The 19,447-nt window shown below is 36.1% G+C and overlaps 1 protein-coding gene across 3 annotated transcripts; it reads right to left on the bottom strand.

Annotated features, from left to right (window-relative positions):
- Positions 1-6,555: 6,555 nt before the first annotated feature.
- Scgdelta (sarcoglycan delta) lies at positions 6,556-19,221 on the bottom strand. 3 transcript variants are annotated; one of them, XM_068298585.1, is made up of 8 exons: positions 19,104-19,221; positions 18,492-18,702; positions 12,318-12,358; positions 11,408-12,148; positions 11,228-11,348; positions 9,234-9,495; positions 7,131-7,254; positions 6,556-6,989 (listed from the first exon to the last, which is right to left on the bottom strand). In XM_068298585.1, the coding sequence occupies exons 4-8, from the start codon at positions 11,918-11,920 to the stop codon at positions 6,801-6,803; spliced, it is 1,209 nt and encodes a 402-aa protein (XP_068154686.1). In that variant the 5' UTR covers positions 11,921-12,148; positions 12,318-12,358; positions 18,492-18,702; positions 19,104-19,221; the 3' UTR covers positions 6,556-6,800. The 3 variants fall into 3 exon arrangements, with proteins under 3 accessions (XP_068154686.1, XP_068154687.1, XP_068154684.1); XM_068298586.1 differs by having other exon boundaries at positions 19,107-19,164; XM_068298583.1 differs by lacking the exons at positions 18,492-18,702; positions 19,104-19,221 and adding an exon at positions 12,424-12,464.
- Positions 19,222-19,447: the final 226 nt, after the last annotated feature.

Below are 19,447 nucleotides of genomic sequence, written 5' to 3'. Positions count from 1 at the left end.
AGCTGATAATCTAACCTATTTATAAGCATTGGGGCAAGGACCTCATTTCCTTCTTAGGGGTCGCTGATTCCCAATATGAACGTTGCTTTCTGAATTGACTCTAGTTTTTGAGATATTCAAATTATAACTAAAGACTTTTAAGTGGAACCTTATGTGTACTTAAAAGATTCTCAAGAAAAGACAATTCTCAGCTTTTTCTAAAATTTCTTATTAACATTTTGAAATGCACAATCTTTTCTCCAAGTGCATTTGATGCTGGTATATATAAATTTCCATATATTTGTATATAAATGTAGGTTTGCATGTAAATATTTTCAGCTTTTGTGGACTTTCTGTGTGAGTGTTTTTTTTTTTTTTTTTATTATTTCGATTTTAGTTGACCGAAAATTGAATTGAGTAAACTTTTTGCGGTTTAGCGCCTTTGACATTATAATGCAAATGCTGACGTTCGTCCATTTAGGGATTCGATAGGTTTCGATTTGATTTGATTACGGGAATGTGGATATTGGTTGGTCTCTTTTTGGTTATTGTTTTTGTTGTTTGCTAATTCAATTAAAGCGGAAATTGATAAAGCAAGTTCTAGATGATATTTGTGATAGTTTTTCGTTATTTAATGTTACCCACCACTCCCCTACAAAAAGGGCATAAATCTTCATTGTGCGGTAGCAATTAAAAATTATCTTTAATTGGCACGTGGCAATGGCAGTCATCAGGATGGTAAGAATCAAACTGAATTCTAGCCGAAGGAGCCTTATCAGGGATTTATATGTGTGAGGAGAAAGAAGACGGCACTGGTCAGGTAAGGGGGTAGAAATCGTACTGCTCAGTTTGGTGCTTGGCACACCTGCCATTTAACACACACACACACACAAACAAAAGAACAAGAGGATAAGAGGGGTCTGGAGAAGTGGAAAGGGTGTAGCAAAAAGAAGCCAAAATGTAATTCGGATTTAATTGCCTGTTAACACGCACTCGCGCATAGCAGGACCCACGACCGGCAACAGCTCGTAAAAAACAACAAAAACGACAGCGAAAAAAAAAAAAAAAAAAAAATTAAAGGTGGAAGAAGGTTAACTTAACAGCATATGCCAAAAGCCTTATATACCCTCTAACCTCTGCTAATTGCAGTTAGATAGGATCGTCTGAAAATCGGCTAAGCATACACTGCCAAAAAGTTTAACTACTTTACCAAATCGGTTTTGTGTTTTGAATTTGCTCGAAAAGGACTTAACTTCGCTTCACCAAACTTCCAAAGTTCTTTGAATTACAAAAGGAAAACATTTTCAAATAAATATTAATTTATGATTCAATTAATTTTCTTTGCAAATCTATTTTTAAAATTGGCTGAGGTCTACTTTTGATAGGGTATTACGCATGTCGTTTAATAGCCTTTGTAACTAACAGATTACTTAAAAGAAAAGTGGAAACGGTTATGCATGGCACTCACAAAAAGTGAACAGCTCGTAATTCAAGCTCGGTGGGGATCTCTCTTCATGAGGTCTCTGTTCTGTTCTCTCTGATTTGTTTTGCAACTTTTGTGTTGCGATAAGGTGGCAAAATAGTTTTCAATGCTTGCCACTATTAAATTGTTACCCCCAAAAAAGCAGCCAGTAACCACAAGTGAACATGAATGTATGTACATACACAACGGATATATGCATACATATTTAGTAGAGGACAAGGACAAGAAGTGCTGAAGTGTGCATAAAGCGCCGATAGACGTAAAGATATGCGCCAACTGACATTCATTACAACATAAATTTGTTAAGTTGCCCAGTGAATGAAGAGAAAAAGGAGAAGAAGAACTAGAGCAAACGAGTCCTACAGATAAGGCTGAACAAAAAGGGTGTTAAGCCAGTAAGAAACATTCTACTAAATAAGTATCGTCGCATAAATATCTATCTTTTTGCATTGTGTATAGAGAAGTACAATTTATGCATTACTAATGCCAACAGAATGCATACAATATGCATATGTGTGCATGTGTTTGTGTTGGTTTTGAAATTATTGCGGTCGCAATTACAGTTATCTTGATCATAGAATATAATATTAATTTCAGTTTACATAGTTTGTATCTATGTACATAAGTATGTATGTATATATATATTCGTTGATGGAAGTTTATAACTGCAAGAGTTCTCATCCACTTGCAGATTGACAGGTTCTCGAAGAGATCTCACCTGTCACATGGCATTAGAGAGAGAGAGACATCCATTGTTGAGTGGTTTGTGTGGGGGCCAATCAATCATTGAACAAAAGCGAAGTCAAGCAGCAGAAGCTTTGGCGATGATGTGTGCTAGTACTCAATGGCTTGGACACTGTATGTGAGTGTGTGTGTGTGTATGTGAAGACTCATGCTGAGTGACATTGAGTAACTGAAAGGAAGATGCTTCTCGCTACAAACCTAAACGATGAAAGCATAAAACAGTTTTGCTTAATTGCCCACTTAAACGTCAGTTAAGGCATATCTTCACGCACACACACACACTCACACATGTACACACATGTGAATATATGGCTTTAGGTCCTTCAACACTGTTGCAACTAACAATGACTTTGACTATAAGCATTTTGTAAACAAATGAAACAATTAATTTGATTCCGGGCTCCAGTCAAATCCTATTAACTGCAACGGTGAGACCTGAGAATCTGGTATCCTTCTCTTTCTCACTGTCTCCATCTCTGTCGCTCTTTTGGTGCCCACTTGTGTTGGTTGCGTCTGGATGTGGCACTTTCATGCATACTTAATTTGTCAGTTTGACGTAAGTTTACACCCATTTTAGATACCGTTAACTAACTAACTGTTGCCTTACCTTACACATTCGTTGGGGAATGCCATAGAGAAAGTCGCACAGAGAGAACGTGAAAGAAAGGGAAGGACGATGGCCTAAAAAATTTATGACCTCCTTTTACATATGCCATGCGGCAAGGTGTTTTCATTTAAATTTTAAGACACCAAAGTATGTGTGTGTGTGTGTGTCTGTGAGTTATACATGAAAATTTTCCAAATAGAAGACTCGCATGAAAACTTTACCTATGTGCTCGAGTGTATGTATGTCTGTGTGTGTGTGGTAATTAGAAAATTTTATGTGATTACTGGAGTCAGGGCGATGGATGGTTAGTTAAGTGGAATCGAGAAGGATGGAGTAAAGGGATACTACTGACACAGAGCATAAAAGTGGCAACAGTAGCCAACTGCGGCAAAATGATGCGAGGGCGATGCCAATGTCGAAGTAACTAAAGTACAAAAGCGCCTATTAGAATATTAATGGAATTCTAAATACAACCCCTTAACTCTTTCTCCCTCTCTCTTCTGTTGTGGCTTAACACCCTCTAACACTCTACTTTTTGTCTTTACTCCATTCATTTACTCCTTCTACTCTTTCTCACATATTTTCGAAAATTCGCCATGTGTCAGAAACAGAAAATGTCCCCATCTGACTTTCAATCTGTCTCGCCTATACCTCCATCTCACATTCCCATTCCCATTCCCAAATTGTTGTTGTTCAAGTCCTTTGTCTATCCTCAATATAGACCTTTCCCAGTTTTACAGTCCTTTGTTTCCACGTTCCCACCGCTCGTTCCATTAACTTCGAAAAGCAAAAATTGCCATCAACTTTTTCTTCTCCTTTATATCGTTTTATGGAATTGGACTAGATTGGCGATTCTTTGCAATATTTCAAATATATTTATATGTCTTAGAAGTTGAGTCAGTCAAGTGTTGTATACAAAAATAAATGCCTATTGAATTTAATTCCCAGATTAAGAGCTTAAACTTGCTTGAAGCAATAGACTAGACACAACTTTGAGAAATATTCAATACTAAAGGTTTCTTAACCTTCCTGAAATGATGAATCAGATTTAAAACGGTATTTTATAGCAAATCACAAGTGCTAGTTAGGAAAAGTTAGTTATAGAACAACTTCATAGTATAAATTTAATGCTCACTATAGAGCGGTTCTCTCTTCAACTGATATTCTACAATCTGGTTAGACTAACTTATCAAAGACAGCAATATGCTATTACGATTTCAATAAATAAATCATTATGCTGCACTTTGTAAAAAGTCATAAAAAATATTTAACTAGAACTTTCTTCAATTGGTAGAAACCTTATTTCTCAGACTGCAACATGAATTATTTTGATATTTGTTCATCCTAATCGGAGTTGTGATAAACATTCATCTATTAAATTTCCTTCTAAGCTTAAGATTATTAAGCTGCTCAAGATTTCTTAAGATTTAGCACTACTACTATGCATTGTTATGGGATACTGCAGTTGGCTAACAAATGAGCATATGTATTATGGACTAATCCGTTGGTTATATGGGCTATGCAGGAAAAGGGAAGAATAGACAAAGGAAAGCTCCTAAAAAAAAACCGGCAAGCTTCAACAGTTTGACTCAAAACAAAACGCTTGTTTGACGAACTTGGCTCATAGAAATAACTCAATTTGCCTGACACGACAGACGATTCGTTCGTATACTTGCCTCTCGTCATACACAGAGTTGTCGGGGAACTCCCACAAAAACGACACGACAACAAGGACGACGACCCATCCATTACTTGGCATCGCTTAGATGCGATGTGGCACCGTTGCCGCACAGTGGGGCCACACAATTCAAATGCCAATTCGATTCAATTGAAGTGCTGCTAGAAGGCGTTAACCAACGAGCTCTCTTATTTGTTTTTTTTTTTTGTGTGTGTGATTTTCCTCGGGCTTGAGCGCTTTTTGCTCAGCAAAAGTTTCTGTTTCAGCTGTTGGCTTGTAGGGAAAAAGTGCGCAAAATCCTTGCTGTCGAATAGAAAGCAGAAACCATAAAAAATTCTAACCCAAACCAAGTAGTAGGTTCCAGCCAATTGCAGAGGCAAAAGAAAATTTAGTTCTTGGCCTTTTTACTTTTGACTCGTTTTCCTATGTACATATATCTTTACATATATATATATATATATATATATATAGATATATTTATGTATGTATATATATATATATATATATTAATTTATTTCATCATATCAAGTTATGTGTTACAATTCTATTCATATAAACATTATTATTTATTTATTCTTAATTGTGCTAAAAAAAAAAAAAAAAAAAAAAAAAAACGTAGAATCAACAGATTTTGTAGTCAAAAAGCATTTGTTTCATTTCTCTTATTTTCGCATTCATTGGTAACGGCAATATTTCAACTTGTTTTTTATGAGTGTTTGTGTATTCATAATAAGTATATTTATGTATAGTCATATTTGATAGTTATATATTCATAGTTATATTTGGTTTGTAATTAGCTCTTTTCTTTTGCTTTAATTCATTGGATGATATTTCATTGTCTTCGTATTGGTTAATTTGAATATGCCGATTTACTTACATTTACAACGCACTGTCTCGTTAGTTAATATCTACATTATAATCTAATTGCTATATATACATACACACATGTACATATATATATATGCACGTGTACATTCTCAGTGGGTTATAACAAGGTTTTGTTCATAAGGGCATAGACATTGACATTAGATTTAGTTTAAATTTTTGCTTGCTTTTAACTTGCATGTTCTCGATCAGCCTATAATATATATATATATTTGTTTTATTCATATTCATAGTCATATTCATATCCGTATTCGTATAAGTATGATAACCGCAAATTGGTCTAGGACCTACAATAATAGGCACACACATTAATCATTTACATACCTTTTTGCATACCAAAATCAATTTCATTAATACTTCTAGATGAAAGCATGTGCCTGCTTCATATTACTATGTATTTATATATATATTTATGTATATATAATTCTTATTACCTAAACGATTCTATATACATGTTATCGATATTATTCTGTATTCTCAAGGTGTTGTCTATTTTAAACATTAATAAATCAAATCTAAGAATAATATCGATAACACATATTTATATATGTATGTATATATTTGTTAATTGATCTGGCCATTTTATGTTGCATGTGTGTATTTTAGATTTATTATCTCTTATAACTAAACTAATACACAACATTCAAGTGTCTAAGAAGCTCTTGATTTTGTTCTTGAATTTGAATTTCTGAAGTAATATTTGTTTTGACCTAATTTCCAATCAAATATCATAAGTTTATGTTATTTGTTTATAGTCGTGTGTGCTATATTAGATATGGTATGGGATATAGTATTTGTATATGTATGGTATGTATGTATGTATGTACCTTATTCTTTTTTTATATACTGAATTCTTTTATTTTTTACACAAACAATATGATAATTCAACATGAGATTAGTTAATATATAATTAAACGCCCAGGGAAAGTTAGAATAACAAAGCATTTAAAATTGAGACTTACAAATATAAATTAACTAATTCAAATGGGACTATATAAATAACTAAAAACAATAATAATTCTTAACCCATATCTTGTCGAAACCTCTAAAAATATTTTGATTTACTTTTGACTTAAAACCCAACAAAAATTCGATTGCGAAAATAATTCCAATTGTTAACTTTAGAATTTTGTCAAAGATGCATCAATTATCTATATTAATATCGACATTATTTGGATCTAAACTTTCTTATGGATACTAGCAAAGCATACTTTATTCGACAATCATAACTGAAAAGAAATTTATGACTGAAAAGTTAATATTTTCAATGGAATCTCTTCATTTTTCCCCGTTTACCAGCCATGTTGTAGGTATGCGTATTCGGATGTAGAATATGATGATATATCATACATATGTTTAATAAATTGTGATGTGATTGGCAAATCGCTGTGAGTTGGTTCATTCAATTTACATGCACATGCAGATCATCTGCAAACTGTCGAATCGTCTCCGGCGCATATTGAATGCGGTGCTGCAAGAAAAAGTTTACCATTCGAACAGGCGCACAATTGAAATACACGATGCAAGTGGTCACGATTCTGGGCAGTGCCCAATATCGGTGGCTGGGCGGTACGTAAATTGGGCATCAATATTTTAGATGATTCGAGACGCAGCTAAAAGAAAAACCAAAAGAAACACGCAACACACAGATATACACAAAGGAATTGATTACAAGTGTTAATGGTAAAGGATTAGTTCTCTTAATCCCCTCTAGAATCGATTATTGCACCCTTTCAATTGTCTTTTATACTTACACTTCCATCGAGTGCACGAAATTTGACATCTTCTAGAGCCATAATTTCTATGCCACCGGCACGGGATTGCAGAGTGATATCCTTGGCGGCTGTCATCTCCAATTGACGTGTCGGCGATTCCAGTCTGTGCATTAGATTAAAAAATTGTTTTAAAACTTTTGAAAATTGTGGAAAATTAGTGCAAAACATTTTGTCAGCAATTTGCATAAATCAAATAGTAAAAGAAACCAGAGGGCCGGGGCTAACTTCGACCGGGTCAAAGTTTGTATACCCTTGCAACTTTTTTGGTAACTCTTTCCTTACCTATTAGCCAATATTGATTGGAATGTGGAAGAACGTTTTATCTAAAAAGGATTATGTTTGCGAAAGAATGGCCTACAATCATAGGAAATAACGAAGATATTGATCAAAGTCACTGTTTTCGACCAATCGTTCCTATGGGAGCTATATGATATAGTCACCCGATCTTGATCAAATTTGGCATAGTCGCTTATAGGCGTAGTAAACTCTCTAATATTAAGTTTCATTGAGAAAAGTCGCTGTTCGTGACTTTGGGGTTTGTATAGGAGCTATATGATATAGTGGTCCGATCCGGCTGAATCCGAGATATACAACGCCTGCAGTATATACAAGCCTACGGGCAAAATTTCAGCTCTGTAGCTCTTACGGAGGAGTTCTAGGAGGAGTTTGCGTTGATCCAGACGGACGGACGGACGGACGGACGGACATGGCTAGTTGAACTCGTCTCGTCGTGCTGATCAAGAATATATATACTTTGTATGGTCGGAGATGCTTCGTTCTATGCGTTGCACACTTCTGACCAAAATTAATATACCCTTTTTGCAAGGGTATAAAAATCATAGTATGCTTTTCAGGGCAAATGTCCATAAAATGCAATTTTGATGGATTTCTTGTACGTGTGAGGGAACGACTGTTTGTGTGTGTGTGTGAGTCAATGTGTATAGGTATGTATGTATGTATGTACCTGCAGCCAGACAATTTGTAATTTTCATGAACCAACAAACCCGGGCCATCAACAAATTTGTCAATGAAAATGTTATTACAAGCGGCCGATCCTGTTAATGGTGCATACAAAAAGACCTTACACACACACACACACAGTGGTCAAAAACGAAATACAGAAAAGGGGGAAAGGGCCTACCAAATGGAAAAGCGCTTTTCAATTCATTGCCAATGTTTGTATATGTATGTGTTCGTATATCAGTTGGATGTATGCGCAGAGAAGTAGGCAAACATATTTGTTGGCGGGGGGAATGGACCTTGGGCATCTCTTTTTTATTAAGGCTTTACAATGTGTCGGTGTGTGTTTGTGTGTATTTTCAGCTGCAAGCCAACACCTCAAAGACTGAGAGAAAAAGAAAGGGTTAACGGTGTGGAGGGAATGACTCTAGGCTAAAGGGGAAAGGGGAAAGACAGTGTCCCCCAACGCAACTCCAATGTCAACGATTGCGTCTCTTGCCTGCCAGCGATTTGTGTGCTGTGTTGGTTTCTTGTTGTTTTTATCGCCGCAAAGGTGACGCACACACAAACACACAAATATCCATATATGTATGTACATACATACACACACGTGTCCAAAGGCAGAGAGAGTTTGTGAATGTGTGATAGAGATAGAGAGGGAGCGAAAGAGAGAGAGGGAGATGCTGGGCATCTGCCAGGCGAATGTTTGTTTTTAATTTTTTATTTCTCAGATTTCCCCCGGTTGCGGCCTGCTTTCTCTCTCTCTCTCTCTCTCTTTTTCATCCACTCCTGAACTAAAATTCACATGTGTCCCCACAACGTGGATATGAATTCTCTGAAATTTATTACAGTTGTTGAATTTCAACACGGCCAACGGCGGCGACAGCAGCGACAGCAATGCGCGATGACTGCCGCGACACTGCTGTTGCACTCTCTGAGCAATTTCAGTTCTGTGGCATACCAACAGATTGGCTTTCAATTTCATTGCACTTCACTTTAATTGGCCGCAACACGGGTTACCACTGCCACTGCCGCTGCCACAGCAATAGCAATAGCAATAGCAATAGCTATAGCAAAGTATTTCGTGTGCTTCTGATCGCTTGAGGATTGAATTGAACTTACCTTAACTCCCTGCCAGGGTCGGCACGCACATGTGGCGTTTGTACAGATTCCCGAAAGATGGCGCCACCCTCACCATCGATCCGCAATGCATGCGCTCCAATAGTGACTTCATTTCGATTTACGGAAAATAAATTTCGTCCGTTTGTATCATTGATGCGAAAACCCGACGACAGACACTCGAACTTATCGTGTCCCAGAAATAAATGATTCTCCAGCATGCCATTCGAGTCACGTGTATTGATTGAAAAATTACGTGATGATTCTGTCGCCCGAAAACACACAGCAAAAAATGTTTGAAAAGAGAAAAAGAGATAGAGAGAGAGAAACAAAGAGTCAGTCTATAAATGTTTAGTTTATGTTGAAATAATTTAAAACAAGTCCTAAGAAGTTTTCCAAACAAAAAAAAAGGGTATACACTTAAGTAGATTGTACATTTCCAATTTGTGTTCTATATAGATATGAAATTTCTAATTTCTTATTGTACAATATGAAGACATTTCACATTTTTCACAAGACATGCGACAGTGGAAAAGGAGACAAAGTGTGAACAGGACATAGAACATAGATGGCACGTACATATGTATATGGTACGGGGGAAACGGAAATCAAATTTCAGACTTTTGCGCCATGGTCATGGCTGTTATTCATTGTTGGGGCTATCATGGTGGCATCGTGTACCTGAGCGCATACTTGGCGTAACCCACCACTTCCTATTCTGCTCTACCCTTACCACTTTACACTTCCTTGACATCCGAGTGCGTGTCTGTGGTTTGCTACTTATCGCTGAGAGAAACTTTTACCTGGAGGGAGAGAGAGAGATGGAAAGTGAGAGTGGGCAAAATGCCATCTGTCTTCTTTGGTCGGCGCCTTCATATGGCTTATCTGTAATTGTGCATCTTGGCTACCCATATCCACACATCTTTCTGTCCACCGCGATCTCGTCTTCTATTATTTTGAATGTCTTTAGATATTTAACATCTTCGGGTAGATATCCCAGCCTACCTTTTGCATTCATTCCCCCATCCACAATACATACATACATATATTATGTATATCTGCATACGCATGTATAAATGTATGTACGTTGTATATCTACGTATTTGTTGATTTATGGCTTGGCTCGCAACATCACACATTTGTCGCCAAAACCTTGCCGCCGACACTCCCCCTTTTGCCCTGTCGCATCGTTTAATCTCTCCTCTGGCTAGGCTCAACTTGAAAGTGCTTCGGGTAGGGGAGTGGGAGGTAGGGGGCGTGTTAGATGGATGAATGGATAGGGTAAACAAATACCACTGGCTGCACATAATGGGGCGACAAGTGCAGTTCATTAAACATGCGACATGCCACCAAATATGCCGCCAGTCATGGCCAACAACCTGCCAATGACTTTGATATTTTCCACTAGAAGGTCAATGACGAAACACTGATTCAGACTGATGAGCCGGATAGCCGACCTACCGAAGCAACCTATTGGTCATGAATGATGAAACGTAAAATTGCGTCCACATGAATATTAATGGGCATAGATAACATTGACAATGCAGTCAGAATCTCTAGCCAAATATATTTCATTTGTCATCAAGCAATTTATTCCAACGTAATGAAAAAAAAGTTATTTCAACTCCTTTAGAAACATCTTATTTAGTCCCTTGTAGAGGGTATTATAATTTAAATTAGATGTTTGTAACTTCGTTTGGGATGTTATCTTAATCAGCACGCTGCAGCGTGATAAGCGTGATTGTTATTATCTTTACGACCGCGATTCGAAAGCTACTGAAATACAACTTAGAATTTCCTTAGTTTTCCTGCGTCACTAAGGTCAAGTTTAACAATTCGTCCTCAGCTCCCATCGAATAGTCAAATTTATTGAGAATTCATTAATGCGAATCATCAAACAAAACATATCTTGTAAAATATTTGGAAAACGAAACAAATTCAAGAAAGTTTTTTGAAGAAATAAACGATTTTAATCTAGCGTGAAAGATTTAACTTACCTATGGATATAGGTTGACCATGACGGGAGCGAATTGTGGATGCGCGTAACATGTCCATAATTATGGCCTGACCGGACAGTTGTATGCCACCAGGTACGATTTTCAGTTGTCCCATGCCCTCCTGCAATTAGTACAACGATTACAATTTATGTCCTATTCGATGCGAAGCGAATCAATCACCGTTGAGAACTCCATGACTTTGAGTATCCAGAGTGTGAGAACCAGATTGGTGATAATTAACAGCATCAGCAGTAAAAGCAATGTATAGAGGCATTTCTTACGCCAACCGATCAGACCCAAATATGTCTCTATTCCACCGACAAAGCCATCGACCCGGCCACCACCAACATTACCACTACTATTGACGCCTCCCGTTCGTGCTGTCGTCACTCCTGTCCGGTTGCGTGATGCATGTGTTTGGGTTTGAGATTGAGATTGAGAGTGGCCTGCTGGTCCAGCTCCAGCTCCGGACCCGGCAGATGATCCTGCAACTCCTGGCATGATGGCTGTCTTAATATGAACCGAACCAGAACCCGAACCGCTGTGGCTGGTGGCAGTCATTTGACCAAGATTTTGGCTATTTCTACGCTTAGTTTTAGGTGTGGCTCCAGTCGATGATTTGGGTTTTGTTGTGGCAGCAATCGGTGGCAGCTTTCGGGTAGCTGTTGACGAGTTAATGCTACCTTCTAGCATGGTGACTGTGACATCGTCACTAATATGGGCAGAGACTATGCGTCGGCTCGGCGCCGTCCATGTTGCAGTAGATGATGGTTCAATTGATGTCCTGTCTAATTGCTGTTGTTTTTTCCTTCGAAATGTTGATGTTGGTGTGGTAAAATGAAAACTTGGTGCTTCCACCTCCGTATCGGCGTCCACATCCGGATCTGCATTCGCATATGCCTCGGTATTGACAACTATGGGCTGCGAAAGAATTTCGACGTTTAGAAGGCCAGTTGTCAATGCCATTCCATTGCTAAATTGTTTTGTGAATGTATGAACAAGGATTAGGGATGACTAGTGCTGGGCGTAATGAGATTTGAGTCTATATATACATATATGATATGGGTGTAATGAGTTGATAAATTCTTACCTTATGTTTTTTGGCTCTTTTATCGGCTGGCAAGTTGCGGGCTGTGAATGAAAATACACACAATTAAAGCCAAATAAACAAATTATAAATAACAAATTTTAATTACATGTACATGGGCTCACACACACACACACACACTGGCACATGTTTAGCATTTTTTAATGAGTTGTTTTGATCAAAACGCGCCCCGCCCACTTTAGACTCATTAACCTTGAATTAGCATACACAAAAGATAACTCATGAACTTTTACCCCCCATTAACTAAAAAAACTTGCGAGATATTAGAAAAGTGGCTAAATTACACAGTGGCAAGCAAAAGTGAGTGGACTGTATAACGAAGCAGACTTTGGCCATCCATAAAACCAATCTTTACAAGCAAATCTATCAAATATTATATTTTTGTTTTTATATTTTATTTTGAATCTTAAAACAACGACAAACACAAACTCAAACAAACAAAAACAATTGTTCATAATAACTTGATCTATACGATTTGGTCTGTTTCCTACCAAATTATATATATTTTACATGTACATGTTTGTGGTGGCTGATTCGTACTACCCAAGCTCTCTTTTCACAATTGAGCAAAGATGTTCAATCGGTTAAAGGTTTGGACGCTGCCCACCCCAATACTATATTTAGGAACACATAGGAAGATGGACTTGCAGAATACTCAGCCACTGATCTTTACCCATATTGTCATCAAACTCATTCAAATTTTTGCTTTTTGCTTGTTTGGCTTGGTTTTTATGGATGGCCAGAGTCAGTTTTCTGACCATCCACTCACTTATGCTCGCCACTGTAACTAACAACAAGTCTTAACCAGTGATTCAAAAATTAATATAGTGATGTACTTTAAATTGTTTCTTATTTCAATCAAGAGAAGACTTTAAGTAGTAAATTTTGAAATAAGATCATTTTATATTCCATTACAAAAGTTCATATAACAATGGCCATCATATGCATTGTGAAGATTAAACCAGATGTTTAGAAATTGATCAATCTCGTTATCATTTAATTGATAAAAAGTTAGTGACAGTTATTTTCATAAAAATGTAGCAACAACACTTCTAGAATTAAACTAGTAGACAATATTATCTTTTGTTTAAGCTTTATTTAGATTCGTTATTAAATGGCTAACGACCTGAATTTTGTGATCAAATTGTTATTCATGGCATATAATCAGAGAATAGAAATCAATAGCTATTAAACTGTGGCTAATCGGTAAATGCCAATTGTCGCTTGAATTTAATTTTGTTTAAATTTCATCTAGAATTTTGTGTGAATTTGTTTTTCACTGATGTTTGCAAAAACTCAATTTGTTATGGATAGTGATGGCTCTTTGGTTATAATTAAATGTGTATATAAATGTTAATAACAATTTATTTGGCCTTGATGAAATGTATGGCAATGCATACACATAGAGCTGTGTGTGGCCAAGTGAACAGAGGTGGCCAGGATCATGGCCAGAAACAGAACCAGATTACCAGGGCAGCTGTTGAGAGGCTCAGTTGACGACGAGCTTCACACGTTGCACTTCTTCAATTATGGATGCATCTGCCTTGTGTGTGTGTATATGGAATTCATTTACATGTATGAGCTGCCAGAGCAAGATGGATAGTCTCTGTGTGTGTGTGTGTGTGTGCGTGCATTTTATTAAACCTTTCTGTCAAAAGAAATCATAATAAATAAAATAAAAATGTCATAAATGAATAAATTATGAATGAATGGAGTTCTCGCGCTCACTCTATCCTTTCCTCGCTCTCTCTCACTCTTTCTCTCTCTTCTCACGCTCTTTAACACTCTCGTTGTTGTTGGTGTTGGGTAGCTCATAAATAAATAAATAAGTAATTCATTGGCAGCGTAAGTAAGTAAATCATTTTACTGCAAACAGCATGAAAAAAAAATTAAATCAAAGGGAAAGCTAAATTTTTGACATGACCAATTTGTATATTGCAAAGGTATACACAAATATTTTAATATATCATAATTAGCACTTGGAAGAAACTAGGTTTTTAAATAGAGATTAAAAACATATACGATTTATATTCATATACATTTCAGATTATCTCCAACACAGCAGGTAAACGGAAATTGAAATTAACTAAAATTAGGAAATTTTTTGAAATGAAATGAGAAAAATAAACAGGCACACACAGAAGAGCACAAATATAAGTATTTATGAATATTTTTGCTTATGCTTAATAAAAAGAAAATCTGTGTTTATAAATAGTTTTTTGTTGTTGTTTTTCTTTTGGTTTTTTTGTTGTGTATGTATGTACGTTGTTGTTGGCTTTTCTTTTTTGCTAATGATTTATGGCTCTTACGTTCAATTGCGTGAAGGCTAAACATATGTAAGAGTCGTAAAATGAAATAGAACGTGAATTTGATTTTAAAATTTTGTGTATATTTCCCATGTGGTCAGATTTAATGTACATACTGAAAAACCGAAGCACTTAGACCATGACCATGGTTTGTGTTTATGTTTATAGAACTAGCATATATTTGTTATATCCATACGATAATATTGTTTATGGCCAACCAAAGAATTTAATCTGAAATTGAGTGTACAATAAATGGGGATAAGTGGAGAGTCGAGTCGATTTGAATGTCATTTGCCAAAAGTCTGACTGAAATACAAAAGAAATGAAATGGACCACATATAAAGTTTGAAAGACAAACCCACACAAACCCACAGAAGTTATGCTTGTACCATATTAGAACCGAATTTTACTAAATTTTCACTCTAGGGAATGAAAGTTTATATTAATTATTGTTGTCGTCGATTACAGTAGACCTTATATAATTAAAGGACTAATTTAGTTTCTAATACAATGTTAAATCGATCAACTCTGATAGGACTTTATCACTTATTAATATTTTTCAATATCTTCATCTAAATAATGATCAGTCAATTGATTAAAGTTAATTTTTGACTTTCACTAGCGATCAATCGGTTTGCCATTGATCTTTCATATATATAATTAAGTTACTTCGAGATGTAAGTTAGCAAGCAATATTTTTCTGCTAGAATATTTAAAAGTTGTTACTTTGAATAAAACTGGTATTTGGCTTAGGTTAAAGTAAAAAGTCATTGGGTTATTTTAACGCCACTAGCCACTTGACTTTTGCTGCTGATTTTGGTATATTTTACCTACAAGTACGTATGTATATACATATATGGATATAATAATTTTGCAGTGGTTGATTGGACGAGGAAAGTCCTTTCTTCTGTTTGCTGCATGCAAATGCTATGAGAGTTAAAGTTGAAGTTGATTTAGTGTCTGCAGACAGAGTCGAATTGTGTTGGGTTTGGGTTTCATGGTTTCAGTTTCGGTTTCGGTTTCGGTTTGGTGTTATTACAACACGCATTCCACAAATGTTGGCTCTGGCCATTGGGATAAAGATGTTTACTGCCATCACACAGCCGTAAGAGGCAGGAGTAAAGTCAAGAGGGAAAAGGGTCTGGTAGCCGGGGCATCACGTACATCCAGTTACAGTTAAGTTACAGATACAGTTGCTGCTTTACTATAGTTAATGCTCTTGTTTTTGTTGTTGTCACACGTTTTTATGGCCACTTGTGCAACATATGCTGCAAAAAAAAAAAAAAAACTACGTCTCCATCCTTGTCTATAACTGCAATTGGCTGACTAGTATACATATATGTGTATTTATATGTATGTATATGCATAGTAGCAGATTTAAGTCCAGACATGCCATCGGAAATTACTGTAAAGTATGCCAAAATGAAAAATGAAGCGAATCCCACTTTGCTAAAAAACAAAAAACTTTACCATCCAAAAATTTTCAATTTAGAAAATGGGCAAAAAATAAAAAACAAAAGCGCACAGCATTATAAGCGTGAGAAGTTTTTAAACAGAAGTCCTGAAATATTCTTTTTAGTATTTAAACTTCTTTCGTTTGCTTTTGAAACTTTATTCTACTTACATCTTATTAATTTATAGCAATTGTCATATTTACTAACAAAAATCAAAGTTAACTTTATAACAAAAACATAACCAAATCTTTTATCATTTCATTATGGATGGATGGATGGATGGAGGATCCAAAATATCTTTGAGGATAACCCTAGGATATTGAACATTAAAGTTGATTGTTAACTTTTTTTACATTTTTTTTATGTATCTCAATTTATAATTATTGTCTGATCCGAATCCGAAATATTAAGTGTTATTTGTATAATAATATCAACTAAATCTTTAAGCTGTTAATCATATATAATATTTAGATCGCCCTTTCAAATGGTTTATTTGTATTTTATTTCTGTTTTTTATTTTTTTGACAATTTTTTAAGTTTTTAAATACCTTAAGACATTTATCTTGGTTATGTAATTTAATATTTAATTAAATTTCCGTTTCAAAATTTAGTTCCATTTTATTTTGGCTGAGTGCTGGTTTTAGTTCTGCTTAATTTTGCCAATTCAATTCAGTTTTTGAATTCCACATCATCTGACCTCAAACTCTGGCTCTAGTTAACATTTTTCCTTTGTGTCTGATTTGTGGTTTAAATTGGGTCGATTGCTTTCAATAATTGGATTAATTGAAATTCTGTTTAAAGGGGAAAGCAAGATGCAGGTTTGTTCTATTTCTGGTTAGAGTATATAGATGTAGTCATGGAATCGTTTTAAGCTAAAGCTAAAAGGAAACATCTGGTTAAATCTGTTTCGTACTATGCAACGCGCGCGCTTTTGCATGTGTGTTTAAGTGTATGAATGAGATTGTCTGTGTGTGTGTGTGTGTGTGTGTGTGCACTCTCGGAAAGAGCAACTTATGAAGTTGTTTAAAAGTCCTTGACAGTGGGTAATTTGAAGCGAAATGGGCTTATTTCAAGCCATGACTAGACAGACCGGAGCCATGGGTGCAGACAGGCCAACACTTTGGCTAGTCCTATCTGTCTCTGTGTGTGTATGTGTGTGCCTGTCTTTGTGTGTATACAAATGAACTCGTAAATGGAAAGTATTGCATTGTCCTGCTATTAAGTTATCAACAACGACAGCAGCAGCAGCAGCAGGAGCAGCGGTCCCAGACACACACATATGTATTTCTGCCAAGGGTCGAAGTTGAACCGGCTGTGCCTGTGGCACGTTGCGGGCACTAAATATTGTTACCCGGCATACCCTTCCCGCCGGCTCAAGAGAAAAGGCATGGCTATGGTCTTTCGAAATAATACTGCTACTACTACCGTGTAACCCCGCTTGCTCCCAGCTCCCCTATCCACCAGCGCCAACCCTTGGAAGCAGTCCATTCTGTTTCCAAGTAGAAGCAATTTCATATTTTTGTTACAATTTTCATGTTATGCCTTGTAAAAGGTGTTGTAGTTGCCTCATTTAATAGCACTCGTACGTTTTACGGGGCCAGTAGACAACAAACAGTTGAACAGTTGTTGTCCTTGTCGTTGGGTCCTGCCGCATGCTCAACATTTTTATTCAAATCATGCGTACATAAGTGCCGAAAGGACGCTAAGCCTTAAATTTTCCTCTCGTCGCCTTCTCCCCCTGCCATTTTGTGTGTGTGTGTGTGTGTGTGTGTGTTTAAACTAACAATACTGCCTTATGTTGTTTGTGTTGTCAAAAATTATTAAAGGCCACTTGAATTTATTGTTAAGGGGGCGGGGCACTTTCGCTCTGCTTGTCCTGTTTAATTCACAATATATTTGTCAACAGCTCGGTTGAAATATGTTTTGAATAAATTGCTTGAGCTAATTTTAGCAATTTTGTTTTGAATGATCGTTTCTAATAACTAGAGAACTAATGAAGATTGCTTCATCACTAAATTATCATTTTAGATTGATCTCTGTCTAGGCATAGACAGCAAGAATATTTTATTATTAAAAATTCAAACTTTTTCTTACTCTTTCAATTAGATTATAAGAACTGAATGGAAATATTAAACATAAATTGAATTCAGAGTGAAATTTAATTGTTAATGATTTTAACATTTTATTATCATTTCAATTTCATCTAAGACAGTCTGATGACTGATAAATAATATTATTACTTTTTTATTTGATATAAGCATTAAATCATTCATACAAAAACTTATTAATAAATTTATTTGACACGAATAATGTTGATTTGAGTTTGTTTGATATTTGAGTTTAGCCATGATCTTAGAAGCTTTATGAATTGTAGATCTTTTCAGTTGTGCACTCACCACAAAGTCAATATTAAGATGCTGATCGCTATCCGGTAGTTCAGAATTATTTGTGACTTGATCGAGAAACTTCCAGCTGACCAAATCCGATGGAGTTTTAATTATATTTAGATTGTCAATATGATTGAATTTGGATTGCTCTTCTTGTTTTAGAATATCTTTGGTCTTTTCTATATTCGTTTGCAGCATGACTCAGCACTGATGTGGCATACTTTTCAAAAAAAAAAGCGAGAACAAAAATAATTATATAGAGAAATAACTCATACGCCATGTATGTGGGGCGAATTTAAAGCGATTTTCCAGTCAATTTCACTTCAATTGATAGATAAATGCAGAGGAAAACAGAAGTAGCAGCAGCAACAGACAGACAAACGGATGGGTAACTGATTAAATTATGCCAAGAAGTACGTAAAGACACACACTACACACCCTACACACACACACTTTACACACACACACACACATACATAGAACATAACACTTCTCATTCATTGATCTTGACACACAATCAGCAAACAAACACCAACAACAAAAATCCAAGCCAAAAAAAAAAAAAAAAAAAAAAAATCACAAAAATTATTCATCTAAAAAATCTTTGAATATTTTTAGCACCACTTTTGATTTGGGGGTCTCTTCTTGCTCAGATTTTTATGTAGTTTTTTGTTTATTTTTGTTTGATCACTCCGAGAAACCAAACCGCCCGTATGCTGAATCGGACCGTACTCGTGCACGCCTGCACAACAACTGACGGCACTTTCATTTGGCCGGAATATTAAGAATTCCGCCAAGAGATGTTCAGGCCATTAGGGCGAAAAAAAAAAAACGTAACGCAAGCACGAAGCAACCATAACACTGGCGAATCGACGAACAAAAAGGAAAATAGAAAATTGCCCCAACGACTGCGAATGCCACAGCCAGTGGCAATCGAGTTTCGACTTCGTGCTAGTCAAAAGCTT

The sequence above is a fragment of the Drosophila tropicalis genome, unplaced genomic scaffold (genome assembly GCF_018151085.1).
Source record: "Drosophila tropicalis isolate 14030-0801.00 unplaced genomic scaffold, ASM1815108v1 contig_867, whole genome shotgun sequence".
Lineage (NCBI taxonomy): Eukaryota > Metazoa > Arthropoda > Insecta > Diptera > Drosophilidae > Drosophila > Drosophila tropicalis.
The sequence above is the reverse complement of the archived record's forward strand: the minus strand, read 5'-3'. Positions and strand labels throughout refer to the sequence as shown.

Bases quoted from the DNA above. Each gene is read 5' to 3' on its own strand.
- Scgdelta (XM_068298583.1), bottom strand. From the start codon at position 12,463: ATGTGCCAGTGTGTGTGTGTGTGTGTGAGCCCATGTACAT. The intron at 11,349-11,407 runs GTGATTGATTCG...TACTAATTGCAG, and splicing joins AAGTCATGGAGTTCTCAACG to GAGGGCATGGGACAACTGAA. The intron at 6,990-7,130 runs GTAAGTATAAAA...TTTTTCTTTTAG, and splicing joins TTCGTGCACTCGATGGAAGT to CTGCGTCTCGAATCATCTAA.